The sequence below is a fragment of the Anopheles moucheti genome, chromosome 2, assembly GCF_943734755.1.
Source record: "Anopheles moucheti chromosome 2, idAnoMoucSN_F20_07, whole genome shotgun sequence".
In the NCBI taxonomy this organism is placed as follows: Eukaryota; Metazoa; Arthropoda; class Insecta; order Diptera; family Culicidae; genus Anopheles; species Anopheles moucheti.
In genome coordinates, this window is record NC_069140.1 from 4,798,370 (window position 1) to 4,817,157 (window position 18,788).

Here is an 18,788-nt window from a genome sequence, read left to right on the forward strand (position 1 = left end):
AATCAAGTTACTCCTCACCCGGAAAAGAGGTGGCCTGAAGACACTGCAGAAGAAGGGGCGCCCACGCATACCTTCCTCTCAGGCCCGTTCTTCTTCCAACAACCGATGGTACAATGCGGATCAGGGGCGGTCAACATAAGGAGCAACATAAGAAGAAGAGAAGAAAACAGCATACCGTCTGCACACAACAAACACACAAAGGTGATGGAACAAGCTTTGAACGGGGGAAATCCATACCAGTGCAAGAACGAGCACAAAGAAGATTACGCGGAGAATGAGAGAGGGAGCGAGAGAGAGAGAGAGAGGGAGAACTTTCGTGCTCTGATAAAAACACACGCTTTTTACGTCCGATCCATCCATGTGCGGTCTATCTCCTTCACACGCGTTTTACCCACGATGAGTGAGTAAAATATTTGCTGAGTAATTCTGTGTGGTGAGCAGGCGACGAAGCGAGACAGAGATACGCTACCGCGAGATGAGATAGTGTAGCGGTACGTACGGGTGTGAGAGCAGTTGGGAAGAGTGAGATGGCTTGCTCGTTCGCTCGCGCACTAAAAACCGTTCCGTGGGTTCGGAGCGATGTCGAACAGCGTAGACCGTCAGTTCGAGCCAAGTTGTGAAATCGTTCGGATCGTTCGGGAAGTGAGACCGCGCCTGTCGGTTTGCTCGTCGTTTTTGCTGTCCCCGTTGCGTTGGTCGCAGTTTTTTATTCGGTGTGTGCTGTGCAGTGTTGCTCCTGTTCAACCTTGGATGCACTGCGGATACAAAGGTGTGTGCTATAGAGCGTCGCCGCCCCGGGTCGTCGTGCCTGCAGAGATCTTGTTTTCTTGGTGCGTGGTGCCGTCACGTAAATTGATGGTTATAAATCCCTTCCCTCTGCGCTGCAGCCATGCGGAGAGGATGATCCTCTAAAAGCGCCTTTGTACGTTCCATTAGGTGTGTGTGTGTGTGAGAGAGAGAATGTGTGGCTTAGGCTTAGGTGGTGGCAAGTGAAGCGCACAGCGGAACGTCTCGTCGTCATCATCGTCATTCGCTCATTCCATCAATTCCATCCATCAGTCATGTGCTTTTTTGTGTGAGTGCCGTTGTATTGGAGCAGTTCGTGGAAGGTTTTGTCATTGCACCCATCCTCGCTTTGTCCGCTAGTTATGTTGCTGGTCAACCTATTCGGTGTTTTGTAGCATGTGTGGAGTGTCTCGGAAGGGGTAGCATGGGTAGAAATGGGGTGGAAATTCGCTGCTCATTGCGATGTTCTGGCAAATGTCATCTAAAGCATGCGTGTGTGCGTTTATGTGTTGCGATAGTGGGTGTGATGAATGTATGCGAGCGTATGCGAATGCTTGCCCAGTAAAAGGAAGGTGTCTGATACTTCCGGGATGTGTAATTGTGTGTATGTGTGCGTGCCAAGGGTGAAACAGTTTTTCTTTATTTCCTGCTGCTTTGACCCAACCTGCTTTGATCAAGGATCAAACATTACTCCCGAAAGAATCGTTATGTTGATGTTGAAAAACAAGCCATAAAATCGAGTGCGTGTGGTGTGCTGTGAATTGGGTAAAATTATCCTACATTTTGTAGATCGGGGTGTTTAACGGTTGTTTTTCTTCTTTCACTTATTGCGCACATAGTTCATATCCGTTTGCGCAACACGCGCAGGGAGAGAAACCACCAGAAGTCACCCCTCCCACCACCTTTATGCAGCAAGATCCAATTAGGAAAATACATCGCTCGAAAACGGAAAGATCAAGTGGTGTGTGGGACTTCCTCGAGATATCAGGGGGAGGTGGGAGTTTTTTTTTTTGCTTTTATTTTGCCCAGTAAGCCCCGTGTCGTGTTTGGTTATGGTCCCCCCGTGCAATTGCTGCTAGTCTAACGTATTAAATATTTTGCGTCGCAACCCCCTGACCGAAGGTGTACCCACTGTGATATTGTGAGAGCGCACACACTGTGCTGTGAGTTGGATTGTGCTTGTGGTGAAACGGGGAGTTCGTCTCGCCGTCACAATGAAGTGAAACTCGCCATTAATCGAGTGAGCACGGTGCATGTGTTTGTTTTGTGATCGTATTGGGCGCGGAAGTGTGTAGTTGTAATGAATGAGTATGTGCCGTGTGCCGTCCCACAACATCCGTGTGTTTTCGCCTAGCAAATCGCCTCCCCCACTCCGCACCAATCTGTAGGAAAACAAACACAGTTTTTCATCATGTTACAGCAGGTTGAAAAATTACTTCTTTTGCTGCCTGGGAGTTATATCCGTTTGTTATTTTGTGAATTATGTTAATCCAACGAATTTTTGCGAACCATTCGTATTGTGTATGTGTATTGTGTATTATGAGAGCTATTTATTACAAGTGTACTTAGAAAAGGAAATGTCTCTAATGCAGACCCTGTTGGATAAAACAGTCCCTCTTAAATTCAAAGATAAACGTTTGTGGGGTGCCAAAATTCGATCGGTGTGTGTGTGTGTGTGGTGCAAATGTTTTGGGTTCCTGTTCACTATTGTTTGTTTTTTGTTTGAAAAAGTATTTTCGTAAAAGCCCCCTTGAGAAATTCGCAAGTTAAAGTACACTGGTACAAAACGATAAAATATGATTGCCCTTCTACACAACACATCCGTGAGCGAAATGGCTTTTCAGTTTGCGATAAAAATAATCATCCCCTCAGTACGTGGAAAACGAAGTGAGAGAGTAGCGAGAAAATGAGCGATAGGCAAGGCTCGGTCGTATCATGTGACAGGTCGTGCGCGGTGTAACTGGTGTGTGATGTAGGTTGCAATAGACACATTCTCCAATTAACACCAACACACAATTGTGTTATCGTCCCACCGTTGTTGGGTAAATAAATAACGTGAGCGGCGACGTAATAGAGTACAAAAATCGCACACTCATATACTCGAGCTCTGTTCAAAAAGACGTCATCAGCTGGTAATTGCCCATCAACTCCACCCATTTATGCGCCCTACACCGTCCCAAGATCTTCGTCTCGTGTTGTTTGTTGTCTGCTGTTCAAAATTGACGTCGTTGCCATCGCAGCAGTCGCCTTGCGGCTGGCTAATCTTCCATTGCTAACGTCGTCTCTTCGTTGCTGCCATAACCCACCAATACTACCGAAAAGCGTTTCGCGACCGCAACGATGCATGTGTGCGTGGTGTGCATGTAGGGCGCGCGTGTGCGTGTGTGCTGTTCTTTCTGTTGTTTTCTATTTGTTTTGATGTGTGGACGCACGTATGAAGGCAACGTCTGTGTGCTCTGCTCCTAATTGGGCTCACCCAACCTCGTCCTCTATTGCGTCTTTTTCCCACGTACCTCTCGAACGTCGTACTCTTCGCGCAACTTCGGCGCGGATGTATTGTTGGCCAACGACACGCATCCTTCAGTAGCCACAAACAGATTGTGAACGGGTGAGGAGTTTTTGTAGGACGGAGGGGAAGGGTAACACGAGTGTTGTGCCATTTTTCTCAACTCAACACACGCGCGACGATCGCCGTATTGGCCTTGTGACGTAGCTTCTTTATTTTGCCTTTCTTTATCACCCCATGTATGCCGTCCGATTGCGTTGTGAGGACACGGGTGCGAGGAAGGCACGTGTCGTTTGTTTGGACTAGACCTTGCAACAAAGACTGTGTGGGGGGGGATTGTGTGTTATGTGCTTGCGTTTTGCTAGTTGCTAATAGTTCTAGTTTTTTCTTAATCGCAAAGTTATAGTAACAACTGTAGTAAATTCTTAACATTACCCAAATGCTGGGGAACTGATTTGTGTGAGGCCATGTAATCAACCTACAATCGATCTCTTCGTACGCCTACGTTGCTTTTGGGAAGCAATTTCTTGCCAACTAACACTCGCGCTCTTATCGTGGTGTAGTTTTTGCGCAAACGTTTGTTGTTACTTAGATCTATGTTTAGCGCGCTCTCCCACACTACTAACCCCCAGAGCTGCAATGACACACGCAAACACACGTCAGCTGTAAGCTAAATAAGCGCGAACACGCGAAAATAAATACGAACCCCCCATAAGTCAAGACAGGCCAAGTAGTGCGTCAACGAAAGCCCCCTCCCGAGAGTTTTGTTGAAGGAATTTGCTAAGCATTTTGTTCACCATTTCTGAAGCATATGATGCACATATTAACCAACGTAGGAAACACTGGTAATAAATGTAGCAAATTAATATACAATTGCTTATGATTGTTATTTATAGTATTGGTTATTAGTTTCTAGTGTTCTTTTTGTCCAGTGTAAGATGAATTACAATGCATTTATATACGGGATACGAAATAGCCGAAGATACTACATCACAACAAACATCAAAACAAGGCTTTTTAACTCAAAAAGATCCATCTCCGCTTATGCTGATTAGATCGTTTTCGAAGAACAAATTATGAAGATGTATGCTAGCAGACATTTCATATTTTGCTCTCAAAACCAACCCCCCATACGGGTTACAAATTTGTGTTTGTGTCACGGGAGGTCGTCTGACTGTGCGTAAGGAGGTACTTCAGTTCACAGGGGAGTTACCTCCACTGAATTTCCCGAAATCGAAACTTTCCCAATTTCAACCTAGCGAAGTACCACGACCACCATCGTGTGCCTCTCTCTGTTGTGCGTTGCTTTTCGTCTAATCCCCAGGCCAAGCCAGCCAACCTCCCGCAGCGTTAGTGGAAAACGGATCGGAAAAGAAAAGCTACAGCGGCGTGCGTCAGCTACACAGCGAAATCCATAACCCGAATGATCCCAAGGAATCCCGAGGGACACACGCGCGCGGCACCAGGGCCCGTATGTAGTAAGAGCGAAGGGTTGTGTTGGGAAAAATGGCTTCAAAGGCGCATATATGTGCTCACACTTTGTATTGCCTTCCGTCCATCCACACGCTCACCTTCGCAACGCGTTGTTCTGCTTTGATGTTCGTTCCCTGGGCCCCGAGTGTGTGTGGTGCTCGATTCGGTTGTGCGCGCACTGCCTTGGGGTCCTTGGCCATTTTCAATGTTATAACCTCTGGGTGAGCAGGAAACCGACGAGAATTATAGAATACACATACCGCCGCCCCGTGTTGTACGCAGAGGCGCACGGGACGGTGTTGGCCAACAACGGAGATCGTACAGCACACCGATACATACACACTGCTGTTGTTTGTTCCATACATATGTGGGTCGTTTGAATGAACATGCTCTACACAACACTGCTGCTTGCGTGCACAAACTCAAGAATACCGGGAGGATTAACGACACATTTTAATGAGTTTCCTACGCCATCAGGTTAAATCGCTCACACACACACATACACTCACTCGTACGGATGTTGGTTGTATTGCGAAGTAGAGGAAACAGAGGGAATACAACATGTCGACAACCACACACCAGCTGGCCATCGGCGAATAACCCCGTCGGTTTTGAACGGAAGCACGCTCCTCTAGTAGCGCAGGGAACCATCCAACACCTTGTCCATCGGAAGCACCACCACAAAGAGAACGGAACAACGAACGTATTTTGGTTGTGCGTGTGTGTGTGTGTCGATATATTGCCCTGAGGAGGGGGACGTACGGCAAACAATCCCAGTTGCGAATTCCGATGCATTCTGGCAAAATTCGAATTCCTATGTCCAAAATCCAATCCCATCCTGACCAATCCCCCGTATCGCAGGGCTGGCTATCCAGCTGCTGGTAAAAAAAAATTCAAAGAAAGCCAGAAATGACAGGCCTAGAACTATCTCTTGACGTTGTTGCACCGATAAAGAAGATTGTTTTCTAATAAATTTAATGCAAAAAAGCCCTGCACGATGATCCACACGTTGTGTACGATCCATCCCCATCCTCGGTGTGTTGTGTAGCTCATCGTAGTCTTTTTTTGGGTATCCCTTCTGCTGGTTCCGTTTCCTGAATGCGGACGATGTTTCGCATCGTCAGTCGACAGTCGTGTCCGTCGTGCGCGTAGCGTTGTGTTGTGCGGGATCATCCCTACTCATTCATCATGCGTCGTGTGTAGGCAATGTCTCCCGGGGGTGTAGGAAGAATAAATAAAGGTCTCTCCCGCTGCTGCTGTTGCTAAAGTAGAACTACCACTCGAGTGTGTGTAGGGACCGCAAATGGTCCGCGTCCAGCCAGCACAGCACAACACAACACAAACAAACGCATACGCACGGAGTTCATCTGTGTAGTTGAATGACCTCAAACGGTCGCCGCCACCCCATCGTCTCGGTGTTCTGCACATTCACACACACACATCCACACGCACACGCAGACAGTACAAGAAACCGCCGCCCGTATCACGACGGTTGGGTTAGGGCGAGAAGAGGGCTGACGGCTGGTGTTGTTAGCCCTTCGACTCGATCGAGTTTCGAGTTAGTTCCCGGTCCCCGTTCCGTTGCGGTGTAACTGCTGCATGCTTTGCCAAAGCTAAAGCTAAATGCTTGGCTTTTTTATCCCTTTTAACTCTACTGCCTTCGACTACTTATCTGTTTCGTTTTCCTCCGTTTCCATATCCATTTTCACATCTGTTCTCTTTCGCTCTCTCTTCTCTGTCACCCGTTTCTTGATCTGTGTTTTATTCGTTGGTTTCGGTTTTACGGCTGGGAAAAGACACAACAGGAGAGGTGTGGGTGGGGTGGGTAACCCGGTGCGGGGGTGGCCAAACCTACCACCTGCTTCTGTCTTTTTCCTGGTTTCTTTCACCTCCCCCTCCGATTCAGCTATCACAAACATGACATTCTTTCCATTTTTTTGATGAAAGAGCACTGGTTGCTGCTTCCCTTTCGAAATCCGACACGCATTTTCCGATTTATCTGAGAGAGGCAGAATTTCCAGGCCCTTGGCAACCGTATCTTTTGCTGTCCATGTGTATTGCACGTCGCTTTGCATCTTTCCGTCTCGATTTATTTGAAGCTGATGGATGTTATTTGGCGATCCGTTTTTTGGTTCTCGGGTGAAGTGGCTTATATTTTGCCGTTGTATTATGTGTTTCCCGATTGTACAGGCGGAATGCCCCGGAACCATTCTTCCAAGGGATCGATCGATGATGATCGTAATGATACATTCTGTGATCGTGATATTCTTTCATCTTCGATGTTCTTTGTTTCTTTAATCTCGCCCTTCTGCACAATGATCTACGTGATCATTACTTCTTGCGATCGGACCATTCGTAGCACACAGTATGGCAGATCTCTAAGCAAAAAGGTGTCTGACGTAAATTACAGGGTTTTCACTTTTCGCCACTCGGGTTATATATCTGTTATGCGAGTATGAATCATCCCCGGGTATCTCAACTCATCCCCTTTGAGGTAGATCCGGACAGTACTATATCCAGATCACACATTCCTGCTTCAACTTGTGCTGCTGCTGAAATGAAGCTCCGACTTTGCCAGTTAAAAGCGAAACCCCTGTGCCGGAAATGCTGACTTATAATTTCCGCAAAGTAGTCTTTCCCCGCAATAGTGCATTGGTGTGTGCGATCGTTACTTCATGCGTACATTTCACGCATGAATACTTCTTTCGTCATCCACTGTGATATGGATCGATGGAGTTACTGACTCGTCTTTAAAATCGATTCACTGATTTATACATCATGAAACTCAACAAAAATGCATTGGGTAATTGACTTGTGTGTGATGCAAGTGGTCACTATAAACACGTGCAGAAAATTGAAAATTTAAGGTATTGATCATCAAATTTTGGTGGTGGTGTATTGGTAGCGGTGCCGACACGACAGGACCGGTTCAAAATCCCATCCTGACCAATCCCCCGTAGTACGGGCTGACTATCCGGCTACGTAGTAATTGTTAAGTCTAGTAAGACTGGCAGACATGACCTAGAAGGTCGTTACGCCAAGAAAAGAAAACGAGAGAGAGAGAGAGACCATCAAGAAGCAGCATTATCAAAGAAACAGCAACTTCGCCCCTCAAGGTTATTGGCCTTGAAGTTGCTTGGTGCTTGATGTAGACCATACACACCATACTGTAGGGCGAAACAAAAAGAAAAATGCGATAGGTCATTTGGCTCTCACCACACATTTCCATACCGTCTCCTCGCTCCCGCGCGAGTCAGCATAAAAACCGCCGTGGTCAGCAAAGCACGCGCTTTGATCGCGTTTGGTTGTGAAGGTGTAGAATTGGCCACAGTCGGCCGTTGTGTTGGTAGTGTGTTAAAGCTTTTTAGTCTAGAAGAAACATCCCCCGTTCTTCGTCTGGTGTGATGGTCAGAGAAATTAGAATTCCGAAGGAGATACACCCCATGCTCGCTGAAGACAGCGCAAAATTGGCCCTCGGAAAGGGCACGATACCTCCCTGCCCCCAGAGAGTTCAAGGTGTTGTTTTGTGTTCGATATGGTTCCTGGCCGAAGCACCACTAGCGGGGTCCCAAAGTTCTTGCACGCGCACTGGTGTGTCTCTTTGTGTGTTGGGCTGCGCGCTCCGTCTATGTGCATGATGCATAGTTGCAATTTGCTTTTGCCAAGGATGATGTGTCTTGTATTAGCTAGCGAGCAGCAGCGGGCGGTTGTTGTGTGAGGAAACACGAAACACGAGTCCCAGGGCAGGTTGTAATGGCGTTCATTTATTATGCATCCGTTTTGTGTGGTTGCTTGTGCTTGTGCATGAGAAAGGGGGAGGAATTGCGGTTGCAAACGTATTCGGGAAATCGTGTTTTGGCTCGATGTACTATGCTTGGAGATTTTATTTTAATACACAAAGCGCTAGAAGGCACAGCGCGCGCTCGCCTCCCCGCTATGCTTGAGCTGAGAAAAGTTGTGCAGTGCAGTTTTATTTTTGTTATGGTCTAGCGAAGTGGGAAGATACGACAAAAAAACACAAAACAAAACAAAACCTATATTTATGGCAGTATCAAACGACTTACGAGCTTGTTCTAAAAACAATCGAGCTCGTTCTTTTTTTCTGTTTTCTGTTGCATAGTTCGCTCAAGGGGAAAAGATCATGTGTCCAAAAGTTTTACTATGCTGAGAGTAGTAGTACACACTCCGGGTGGAAAAAATGTGATATTTTTGGTGTATATGACGATTTTTCGAGGATCGGCGGTAGACGTCATAGAAGAGTTACAGTTGGAATTAGAACAAAATCAATATTTTTTCCCCTGAATCGATCGCGATATTGCTCCCTTTGCTTCACGTTTAATTTCTCGTTATCCTGCGTAGGACGTTTTTTAATTATGTTGATTTTTTTTCGGTACGGAGCGCTTACCTTTTTAAACATAATAATTACGTACGATGAATAAGAAAAAGCTATACAATTCAAATATTCAGAACACGACCTTGTCAGGCAGCTTTCGAGATAATCGCGTTTAAATCTTCGTTCAAAGCATTTCGATTTTCGTTCACATTTCCGTATGAAGCATTGGAACTTAAATTTTTCATGAACTTAACATAAAGTTTAGGATAAAGTAGACACTCCAAATAATTAGAAAAAATTGTTATTTAATATGTAGAGTGTACTATTTTAAATGCAAAAGCTTTAATTTAGTTTCGTTTTCTGCTTTTAGTTAGTGAGTTATCTCTTTTGTGCTATTATACTAAAGTATTGCTTGACAGTTAAGACGCTGGTTTTGGCATTAACAATTAATCATTTGAATTGAAGTGTATCACCTTCCATTGTTTTTTTCCTCCTCATTTATTGTTTAATCGCAAAACCACGGATTAAAACGAAACCACTATTTCCCCCGGCTGACTTTCGCAACTGGAGTATCTGCGGGCCAGATGCTGACTACCCCCCCACCGAGGCTACTTGCTTCCAAAAAGAAGCAATAATTAATACACAATAAACAGACCACGACACGACACGACAATTCACAATCTCGGTTCACAACCGAGCTGCTATTGTTAACGGGCTTTTACTCTCCTTTTCTCACGTTGGCGTTGGATGGCCACCGGCACGAGAACTTCCTCACTTGGTGGACGGTCGGTCGGGCAGTGTCATGAACAACAAGAAGCAAAAGATTGTTTACGGAGCGGACAGCATTCCCACTCTCCCACACTAAAAGTAGGTTATCAGGCGAGAAGGGTTTGGGGGTCTTCTGACGCGGGGGGTGTGAACTGCGTCGTCTGCGTCGAGAGTAGTAGCGGGAAGTGCAGTAGAAAGAAGGTCGTGCGACGTCATAATAAATGTAAACACAAAAAAGGGAATTAAAACCAAGAGCCCAACACCATCACCACCACGATCTTTTAACGGATTTAGGAAGAGTTATGCTGGGTACACTGAAAATACACTTTCATTAATGATGGGATGTACCTCTTCTACAAACGAAAGTAATTTCTGTTAGACAAAAATAAAAGTGGTCAATATATTGTACTGACCTAATAGAAACATTCCGCCCATGTAACGTATTTCGTTCGTTAAAAGCTTTTTGTTAGCTTTGTTTGCACCAATCCTCTAACAAAAACGCAAAATTACGCTCCCCGGGCGCAAATGTTCACTTTAATTTTCTTCTGTTCTCTTTGAATGTTTATTCATTAAAATGTAGTTGTGGACTTGCTTTGAAAATCGGACCAACCTGACTTGGTGGGTCCTTCGTCCAGTTCGTGCAGTTCGTCTTGCTTACATGCTTCTAAAATTTCACCATTTGGGCTGTCTCTCTCCCACTTCTATTCCGTTTTACCACTTCATAAATTCCGCCATCATATCGAGATAATATACCCTTGACCGCAGGCGTATATTTCCGGCATACGTTTGGGGCGCGCATATGCTCTTAATCCTCCGGCAAAGGCTGTATTTCATCCAAAGGCGAAGAGTACAAAAAACAGAAGATTGCTATCGTCGATTAAAACCATACCCACAGAGGAGTTTGTGTGTATTTGGTTTTGGCCCGTCGTAGGCCTCGTTGAATTTGGCTGTCTGGTTGGAGGTCTCTTGCCGTTCTTCTTCGGCTCCTTGCAGTTTGGGTCGCACACACGCACACCACCAGGGGGAAAACCATTAGACGTATTATTATGGATTATAAATCATCGACGCCAAAGGGCAAAAAAAAGAATAATAGGACTGGTTTCTAAGCGAGCGCATATTCTTCCGCATACACAACATAATTCTACGGACACCCCACCACCATTATCATTGCTTGGTGCAACTTCACATCCTGTCGCGGGATCTGTTACATATGTAAAACAAATTTCCTAATCGATTACAATATCTTTCCCTGTTGCAATTCGTTGGTTCCGGATCCCGGGATTGATTTCACGCCGGGTTCGTCAGTTGTTTCCCATGAGTCACAAAATCCCGTGAATGATTCATCCGCATACAGTGAAGTTGTGTGTTTATGTTTTGCAATGTTCTGCTCCACCTTGGCCCGGTAGCATGTGGGCATGACGTGAGTCATAGTGTGTACATTACAAGAATCATACCCATCATACCTATGTTTATTTTCATGCCAAAAAATAGCACATTTTTAAGAATTATCGCTTAACATTCGAAGAAATATTCGATTGCCTTCTGGTGACGACGTGCTTATTCGCCTTTTCCATACTACTTTGTTCACTTCACATTTGTTTGTTCCAGCTTTGGGGGTCGATCATACATCATCATCATCATCATTCGATGTAGAGATGGATCAGCTGTTCGACAAATATTTAAACTAAACATTTTTTTCCTTGTTTGACCTCTGTGGGTTTGGTGTGATATTTCCAACATTTTAGATGTGTAAACTTACTATAAACTACCCGTTCGTATTAATTGCCACGAAACAGTTAAATCATTGAACGAGGAAGCATGAAACAACACCCCAGCAACAGCAAAAAATGTAGGAATTGAGAACTTAACGGTATTACGCATAGCATAGAAAACGCAAATGGTTTACGATTAAAAGAAGCGCCTATAGCGTGTTTGTTTGCGGCAAAAAAGAATATGGCAATGTATGAAAACAAACAACTTTCAACAACGGGTCGAATGGAAAAAGAAAGGTGTGCGTGCATGCGCGGGGAGAGGTAGATTATGAACGCGTGCTTTTTTATTGTTCTTCGTTTTGTTAGCAACAGACGGAAGTGTTCCACACCGCGTTTTCTTCCTTATGAGTGCTCGTGCGTGCGTGAAAATGCATTATTATGAGAAAACGAGCAGCATAACTGCTTCTGCTCGGTCTATGTCTGGTGCCTCTGTCTGCAGAGGTTGTGGCGTAGTAGTAGTAGTAGTAATCGTGGCACGGTTACGTAAACGATTTCTCCCTCTGTTGATTTTGTGATGTTGTATTTCGCGGTTAGTTAGTCGGATTTATTTATGATTTTTCCCACTTTTCTTGATGTTGCTTTTTGTTTTTGGATTTTTGGAGCTTTGTTGTAGTAAAGGTGCATAATGAAGAGTTTTTATAGCTTCACCTGGTTAAAGCTTTTCCCATACAGTGCAATAACTAAATATGCGATTAGTGCACTATAATAAGATTTATATTTGTTATACATTAAATCATAGTTTGATATAATTCAGTTTACGAAAATGCTCGCATTTATTCAGATTATTAACTCTTGAACAATCAAGCGCTGTTTTCATTGATAGTTAATTTATAAACAATTTTAAAAAGCTGGCTTCATATTTTTCGTGGCTTCCTCTCCAAATTTTCTCTACAATCAATTTGATTTGATGTAAAGCTTTTAAATATGTTCCAATAGTTCTAGTATGTGAAAGAAAATTCCCAATAAACACGATTACACTGTATTTCCTTTTACTACCGGAAGAAGGAAAAAGGGTTCACATGATGGGAAAGGGTGGAGCAATGTATTCGAAACGGAATTCAACTGATTTCCCATTCATGTGAATGGTGCATATATGGTGCATATTGAAAAATAAATTTTCTTCCTCTATCGTTACTTTCTACTTTGTTGAACTTGCACATTAGAAATATACGCACAGAGGAAAAGGAGGAAGCTCATTTATCTGTTTTCCATTTTAGTTCTTCCGCGATCACACGATTTTTTATGTTAATTGCGTTGTGTCATCGTTCATTTTGTGTTGGTGAAAATGAATGTTGTGAGGAAGAAAACTCCAAGTAACTCAAAGAGTAGTATCATTATTAATTTATTTATTGAGCAAGTATCAGCCATTATTCATCTCAAGTGTGTGTTATGTTTTTTAATTCACTTTTTCCATACGAACAGTTAGCAAAAGTGCTTAGCAGCAGCGTGTGGATAGAATGGATTTTTGTAACTGTAACTGGAGTTGTGCACGGAATCAAAGATCATTTTAAAAAACGAGCACAAGATGATAATTATGACCAAAAATGAGACACTGCAGACGCTTTTGCTCAATATGCTCTGAAATGAGAAAAGTAGCTCAATAAAAGCAACAGAAAAAAAAATAGCGAACCCATCAAAGTAGGTTATGTGCGTATTTTTCATTCGTCCGTTTTCCTGACCTCATTCGGTTCGGATGTTACTGCTCTCGCGTTCGGGCGACCGTACGCTCAGCACTATTTTATCACCAACATTAGGAAACATGCATTCACCTTCTGCTTCACCTATGCTTCACCTCCCACGAGAAAACATATTTGCCGGTGTGTGCGTGTATTGCATGGTAGAAGTTATTTGGAAGAGGGGGATGGGTGTTACTTTGATGAAAAAGAGACTAGTCTAGTGAAGCTGTGGAACACATAGTACTTCTATATTAGCGTGAAAACAAAATAAGCTTACGATTTCTTCCTCCCTTCTGTTTTTACTCTACAGATCCATAAACAACCAATTCAACCGTGACACGACCAAACTCGAGACTTAACACTTTCGTCAATATCCCTTGGATACTGTGCGGCATAAAAGTAAGTAAACCATGACAGTGCCACACCAGCACACAATCAGCACCACCTACCAACAACTTGCCAATATTCTTGTCTAATTTCGCTTTTTTCCTTGTTTCAATTGCAGAAACCTTCGAAAAGAAGGCACACGCAACAGAGCCTACTACTCTAAAGATTTGAAAAAGGTTGCCAACCAACGGCCAAAAAAAAAACGTATTATTCGCGGTTTCCACAAAGCGGAGAAGGGTTGCGCGCAAAAGTAAATCACACTCCTCTATGTGTGCTTTAGCGAGTGATCAAGGGAGCCACCGTCGTATACAGCTGTGGTAGCTTAACGACAGCGAAAAGTACGTCGACTGGACACACACACACGCATATCGTGCGATCTTTATTTTAAGTGCGTATTACTTTCGGCTTGTTTCATCGTTGACCCATCACCACTACCGTGGCGACGAACTTGTTTGGTGCGGCGGCTTAAAATCGATTGATTCGAAATCCATCAGTAGTAATAACGAAGTGTGTATTGGATTGGTTAAGCCATACCTCTTACTAAGCGGGGCTGACCTCTAGAAGCAGCAAGAGCAAAAAGCATTCTCAAATTCGAACACATTCGATTGGGGAGAGAATTCAATGCATGTTACATCGAAGTAACCATATTTCACATAGCGAGTGAAAGGAAATTTACAGTGCACAAAAATCTTGATTGAAGAGAGTGTGTGTTTCCTCCGGTGGTCGGTGTGTGCTGTGCGTTTACTATTCCACGAGCCGTGACAACAGTGTTGAGGTCAAAATTGCGCTTTAAAATCGTTAGCGGTTAGACGGAGGAGTAGCTGTTAGCGGGAGAGAGAGTGCACGAGGCAGTGTGAGGCCACACACAGGAACTGTTCTGCAGTTACGAAAAGTGTCTGCGTGGAGAGAGAGGGCCACGTAACTGTTGGTGCGGACAGGGGAGGATGGAGCGCGAATCAAATGCAATGCAGCCGATGTGTAGATCTGGATGTGGGTTCTACGGTAATCCGGCACAGGATGGATTATGTTCAGTTTGCTACAAAGTAAGTACTACTACCAAAGGGACGTGTGTGCGAACAAACATTAACAACATCCCATTTCTTCTGGGATTCATTCTTTCATTTCTTGTATCGAACAGGATTTGCTCAGAAAGAAGCAGCAACCACCGGTTAGCAGTACGCCTTCCAGCAACAATGCACCTCAACAACCTGCATCTGGCCAGTCGGTAACAGCGTCCTCAATTAGTATCCGTCCCGCCGTGACGCCGCAAAGCTACACCAGCAGCATTGGTAGTAGCAGCACAACAACCACATCAGCCTCTGCATCTGCATCGGTCGCGTCACCATCGGCGTCGTCTTGTGCCGCTTCCGCCAACAATCCGGTAGTCTCCGCTACCTATACAGCACAACCGACCGTGCACAGTGCCCTATTCTGCTCGGACAAGGACGTAAGTAGTGCGAGCCTGTGTCGCACAATGTTTTTAAAAAAAGGTGTCAGGATAGTCGTTTTACAGTGCATCTAATTATTATTTGTCATCAAAGGACGAAAGTAAATCGCCCGCACAAAGTGAAGAGGATGACGAGGATCAGGAGGAAGATGAATTTTATTATGAAATTGAATTGGTAAACGAAACTGATTCAGTTGTGGAAGAAGTTCGTTTAGGCAAACAGCAGTTGGTGGTTGACGAGGAGCATAACTTTCTCTTTGTCAACGAAGATCTTAGCGATGAAGATGCATCTGAATCAGATGCCTGTTTCAATATCTCGTTTGATAATGGATCATCTGCGGAAGCCGATCATCATTCGAACCGCATACAAGAAATTAACAATGAAGAAGAAGCACCTATACAGACGAGACTTAGAAAGCGGGTAAACTGGAAACGCTCATCAGTTAATATTTCGATTTATAAAGCGATAGGATTAGATTAGATAGAGAAGTACAAACTCCCATTGCAACAAACTTTTAGTATAGAGGTGTTCCATCAGACAGCATAAAACATGCCTAGTAAACACGTCATATTGAATATGACAGTTTAATTTTGTCTGGCACGTCTGATCCCCAAGTTGAAATTGTGTATACTATCGTTGTGCAGGTCGCACTTATCTACCCGTGATCGATCCATAGCTACAAGTAGGTTATGCAGGTTCAACTATCTCGTTAGGTGGAAGGAAACGCAAGCAGCCACTAGTTGGTGCTGTGAGTTCAGATTGGAGTGGAATCCAACTAGGTTCATAAGATTCTATAGGTACAAGAAAGTATAAGTAATTTACCATCCGTCAACTGAAACAGGAGCGACAGTGTCTTATATTCAAGAGTTATGTTTTAACAAAATGTGGCTTATGTTTGTGTTTTGTTTGTTTTGTATTTTAGAAAATTAACACTGAGGACAGTGGTAGCCTTGGAGGACATAGTAATAACAGTTCCATAGCTGATAACGAAGACAAAGATGGTGATAAGGATGATGCCAAGAAGAAGAAAAACCGTTGTGCAACTTGCCGTAAGAAAGTAGGACTAACCGGTAAGTATGCGTATCTTAGTTTTTCCCTTTTGGAAGGGAAATTCATTTTGCATAGCATTTTGTTTGCAAATAGCATTTTCTCATGCCGGATGTTGCCTGCACTTGCTAATGCTATTTTTCTTTTTCTCATTAAGGATTCGAGTGCCGGTGTGGTGGACTGTTCTGCGCGATACATCGATACAGCGACAAGCATGAATGCTCGTTCGATTACCGGGAACTCGGTGCTGCAGAAATTAGGCGTAATAATCCCGTCGTGGTTGGCGAAAAGATTCAGAAAATTTGAACACCCTTCGTGCCATCGTATCGTAATAGTTCGTCACAAACACAGTGCGGAGGCGGCATCCAACGTGCTGCAGCGGCACTGGTCACCAACATCGTTACAGTCACACCACCACCACTATAAGCATATGCCGTCATATGTCTCGTTAAATTCGTAGCATTTTCTTCTCGATTCCTTCGTGTTTCCCACATGTGTAGTATTGGAAGTGGGGTCGGAGAGATGAAAAAGGGAAGAGCAAGAGGACACAGAGAAAAGGTGCGGAAATTCTTATATAAAAGAAAACATTCCGACAACTCCTGTCTGGTGTCCCTCCACTGTTCAATACGAAATATGCATCCTCCGTACGCGCAACTTCCTTGGTCCGTTTGCTTGTTGCTTTGCTCTGTGCAGCGCGCTGTCCCCGAGCATATTTCATACTTGAGAATCACTGACGAGCGTAACTGGCGATCAAACTACCAGCGCAAACACGAATAAGAAAGCGAGCAACAGTCGATCCAACCACCACCTGCGCAGAAACATGATAAACACTTGTGGACGAAGGACGCTATCGTAAACTTGCGTCTCCCGTGTGCATAGTTAACAACGTGCCCAATGGGGGGGGGAGAAGGGAAGAAGGCTTAAAAGGAGGCATCAAATGGCGCGCCAAATTTTAGTTACTAGAAAATGGCGAAAACACCGACATTGCTGGCAAACAAAGGAAAAACCCACACAAATATGGCAAAACGATTCAGCTAGAATACAACTCATCTGAGCACGCGGGTGTGTATTTTCGTTAAGGAAAAATAATTATGAGAGTAGAATTATTTTACAAGATTACACACACACACGCGCGTATATACGGATGCACAGCACAACACAACACGCTACAACTATACGCTCGAAAGAGTAATGAAAATAAGACACACAATAAACAAGCTAATACACCGTGAAAGCTATAACGCGCACACACACATACACCCATACACGAGCACGTACAATGCTATACGCGTGAAACACATCCATGCACACACGGTATGGTGGACTGAACGGCGGAACGTTCAGCTAGAATCACTTGCGCTGATCTAGTAGCTCTTATCTAATGGGAAACCCTACTGAGCTGTACGGAGCAAACAAAACATACAAACAAAGGATAAGGGAAATAAGTGCTTGTGTGAATGTTTGCCATTTGCGCGCCTACTTAGTCACACGCCTTCAGGTAACCCTTCGCGTGTATGTGTATGTATGTGCATGTGTGAGTTCATACTAGAACCTCCAAAACAATCAAATCCTAAAGATTTTATTTCCATTATGAGTGCAAATCAATCGTAGCAACAAACGCGAGTTTGATGAAGGTATTTGAAAAGAATGTAGATCGGCGGAGGAGAAGGAGGATTGCTGTGGATGGTGAGGTTTTTCATACACACATTTGGTTCGTTTTCCTTTGTTATCCAATCCTTAAATTATCCCCCTGGTAGTAGAAACATTTTCACGCTTATTATTTTCTTTTACACGAATGTATGATAGCTGTAGCAAAGTAAGTCAGTAATACACGTATTGATGATGAAAAATAATTGGTTTGATGAGGAGAGAAAAACAACAATACGTTCGATTGGGTTTTAACTCCTTTTTCTTCGCTTTTACTGTTTGTGTGAGTGCGTGTGCAAAGGGAAAATAAACAAAAAAATCAGATCAGAGCTTTTTTTCATTAGCAGCTAGTTTATACTGTTATTGCGGTAAATCTCTAAATTGCGGTCGTCCGGTTGGTGGTGCGATCAAAACACTCTTCAACCGTGCGTTGCGTATTGAGAGTATTAAGCTGGTTTTCTTCGTTAGGAAATGTAGATCTGCATGCTTTGCTAGGTCTCTTCATACTTCAGACACCCGAAAAACACTTGTTCTAAATCATTAAATTTTAGTTTTATCGATGTGTAAATAGGAAGTATATAAATACCGCTTTTGGGGTTTCTTTTTGTCTGATCCGGATCCTGCTTGTGTTTTGGAACTGATTTGAATTAATTGTTTTTATTCGGGGGTGTTTCTTATCCTTTTTAAATCGTTTTATCTTGTCAGTGCTTCGTTTTGTCTTTTCCCTTTTATTCCCTAGAGTTGTGCTGAAATTGAGTTTTATGTTTATTGCCTGTTCTTGTTCTATATATAATTGACTACTTTTTGCCTGTTGCACCCTGTTGTTGTCTTGTTAGTCTAATCTTTTTTTTTCCTTTTCTTTCACGTTTAAGTGCTCCGGCGTGTGGTGGCACCATCTCTTTACATTGTAGCACAATTCCTTATTGTTACTTTAGCATTGAGCGC

The 18,788-nt window shown here is 43.8% G+C and overlaps 1 protein-coding gene across 1 annotated transcript in view; it reads left to right on the top strand.

The window, feature by feature from the left end:
* Positions 1-18,167, top strand: part of LOC128298947 (AN1-type zinc finger protein 6) — a 29,448-nt gene extending 11,281 nt beyond the window's left edge. The window contains exons 2-6 of the mRNA XM_053034762.1: positions 13,625-13,713; positions 13,820-14,744; positions 14,840-15,148; positions 16,072-16,219; positions 16,354-18,167. Coding sequence (XP_052890722.1) covers positions 14,646-14,744; positions 14,840-15,148; positions 16,072-16,219; positions 16,354-16,502 — 705 coding nt within the window. The 5' untranslated portion in view covers positions 13,625-13,713; positions 13,820-14,645 and the 3' untranslated portion in view covers positions 16,503-18,167. The remainder of the gene's footprint in view (positions 1-13,624; positions 13,714-13,819; positions 14,745-14,839; positions 15,149-16,071; positions 16,220-16,353) is intronic.
* The last annotated feature ends 621 nt before the right edge of the window (positions 18,168-18,788 follow it).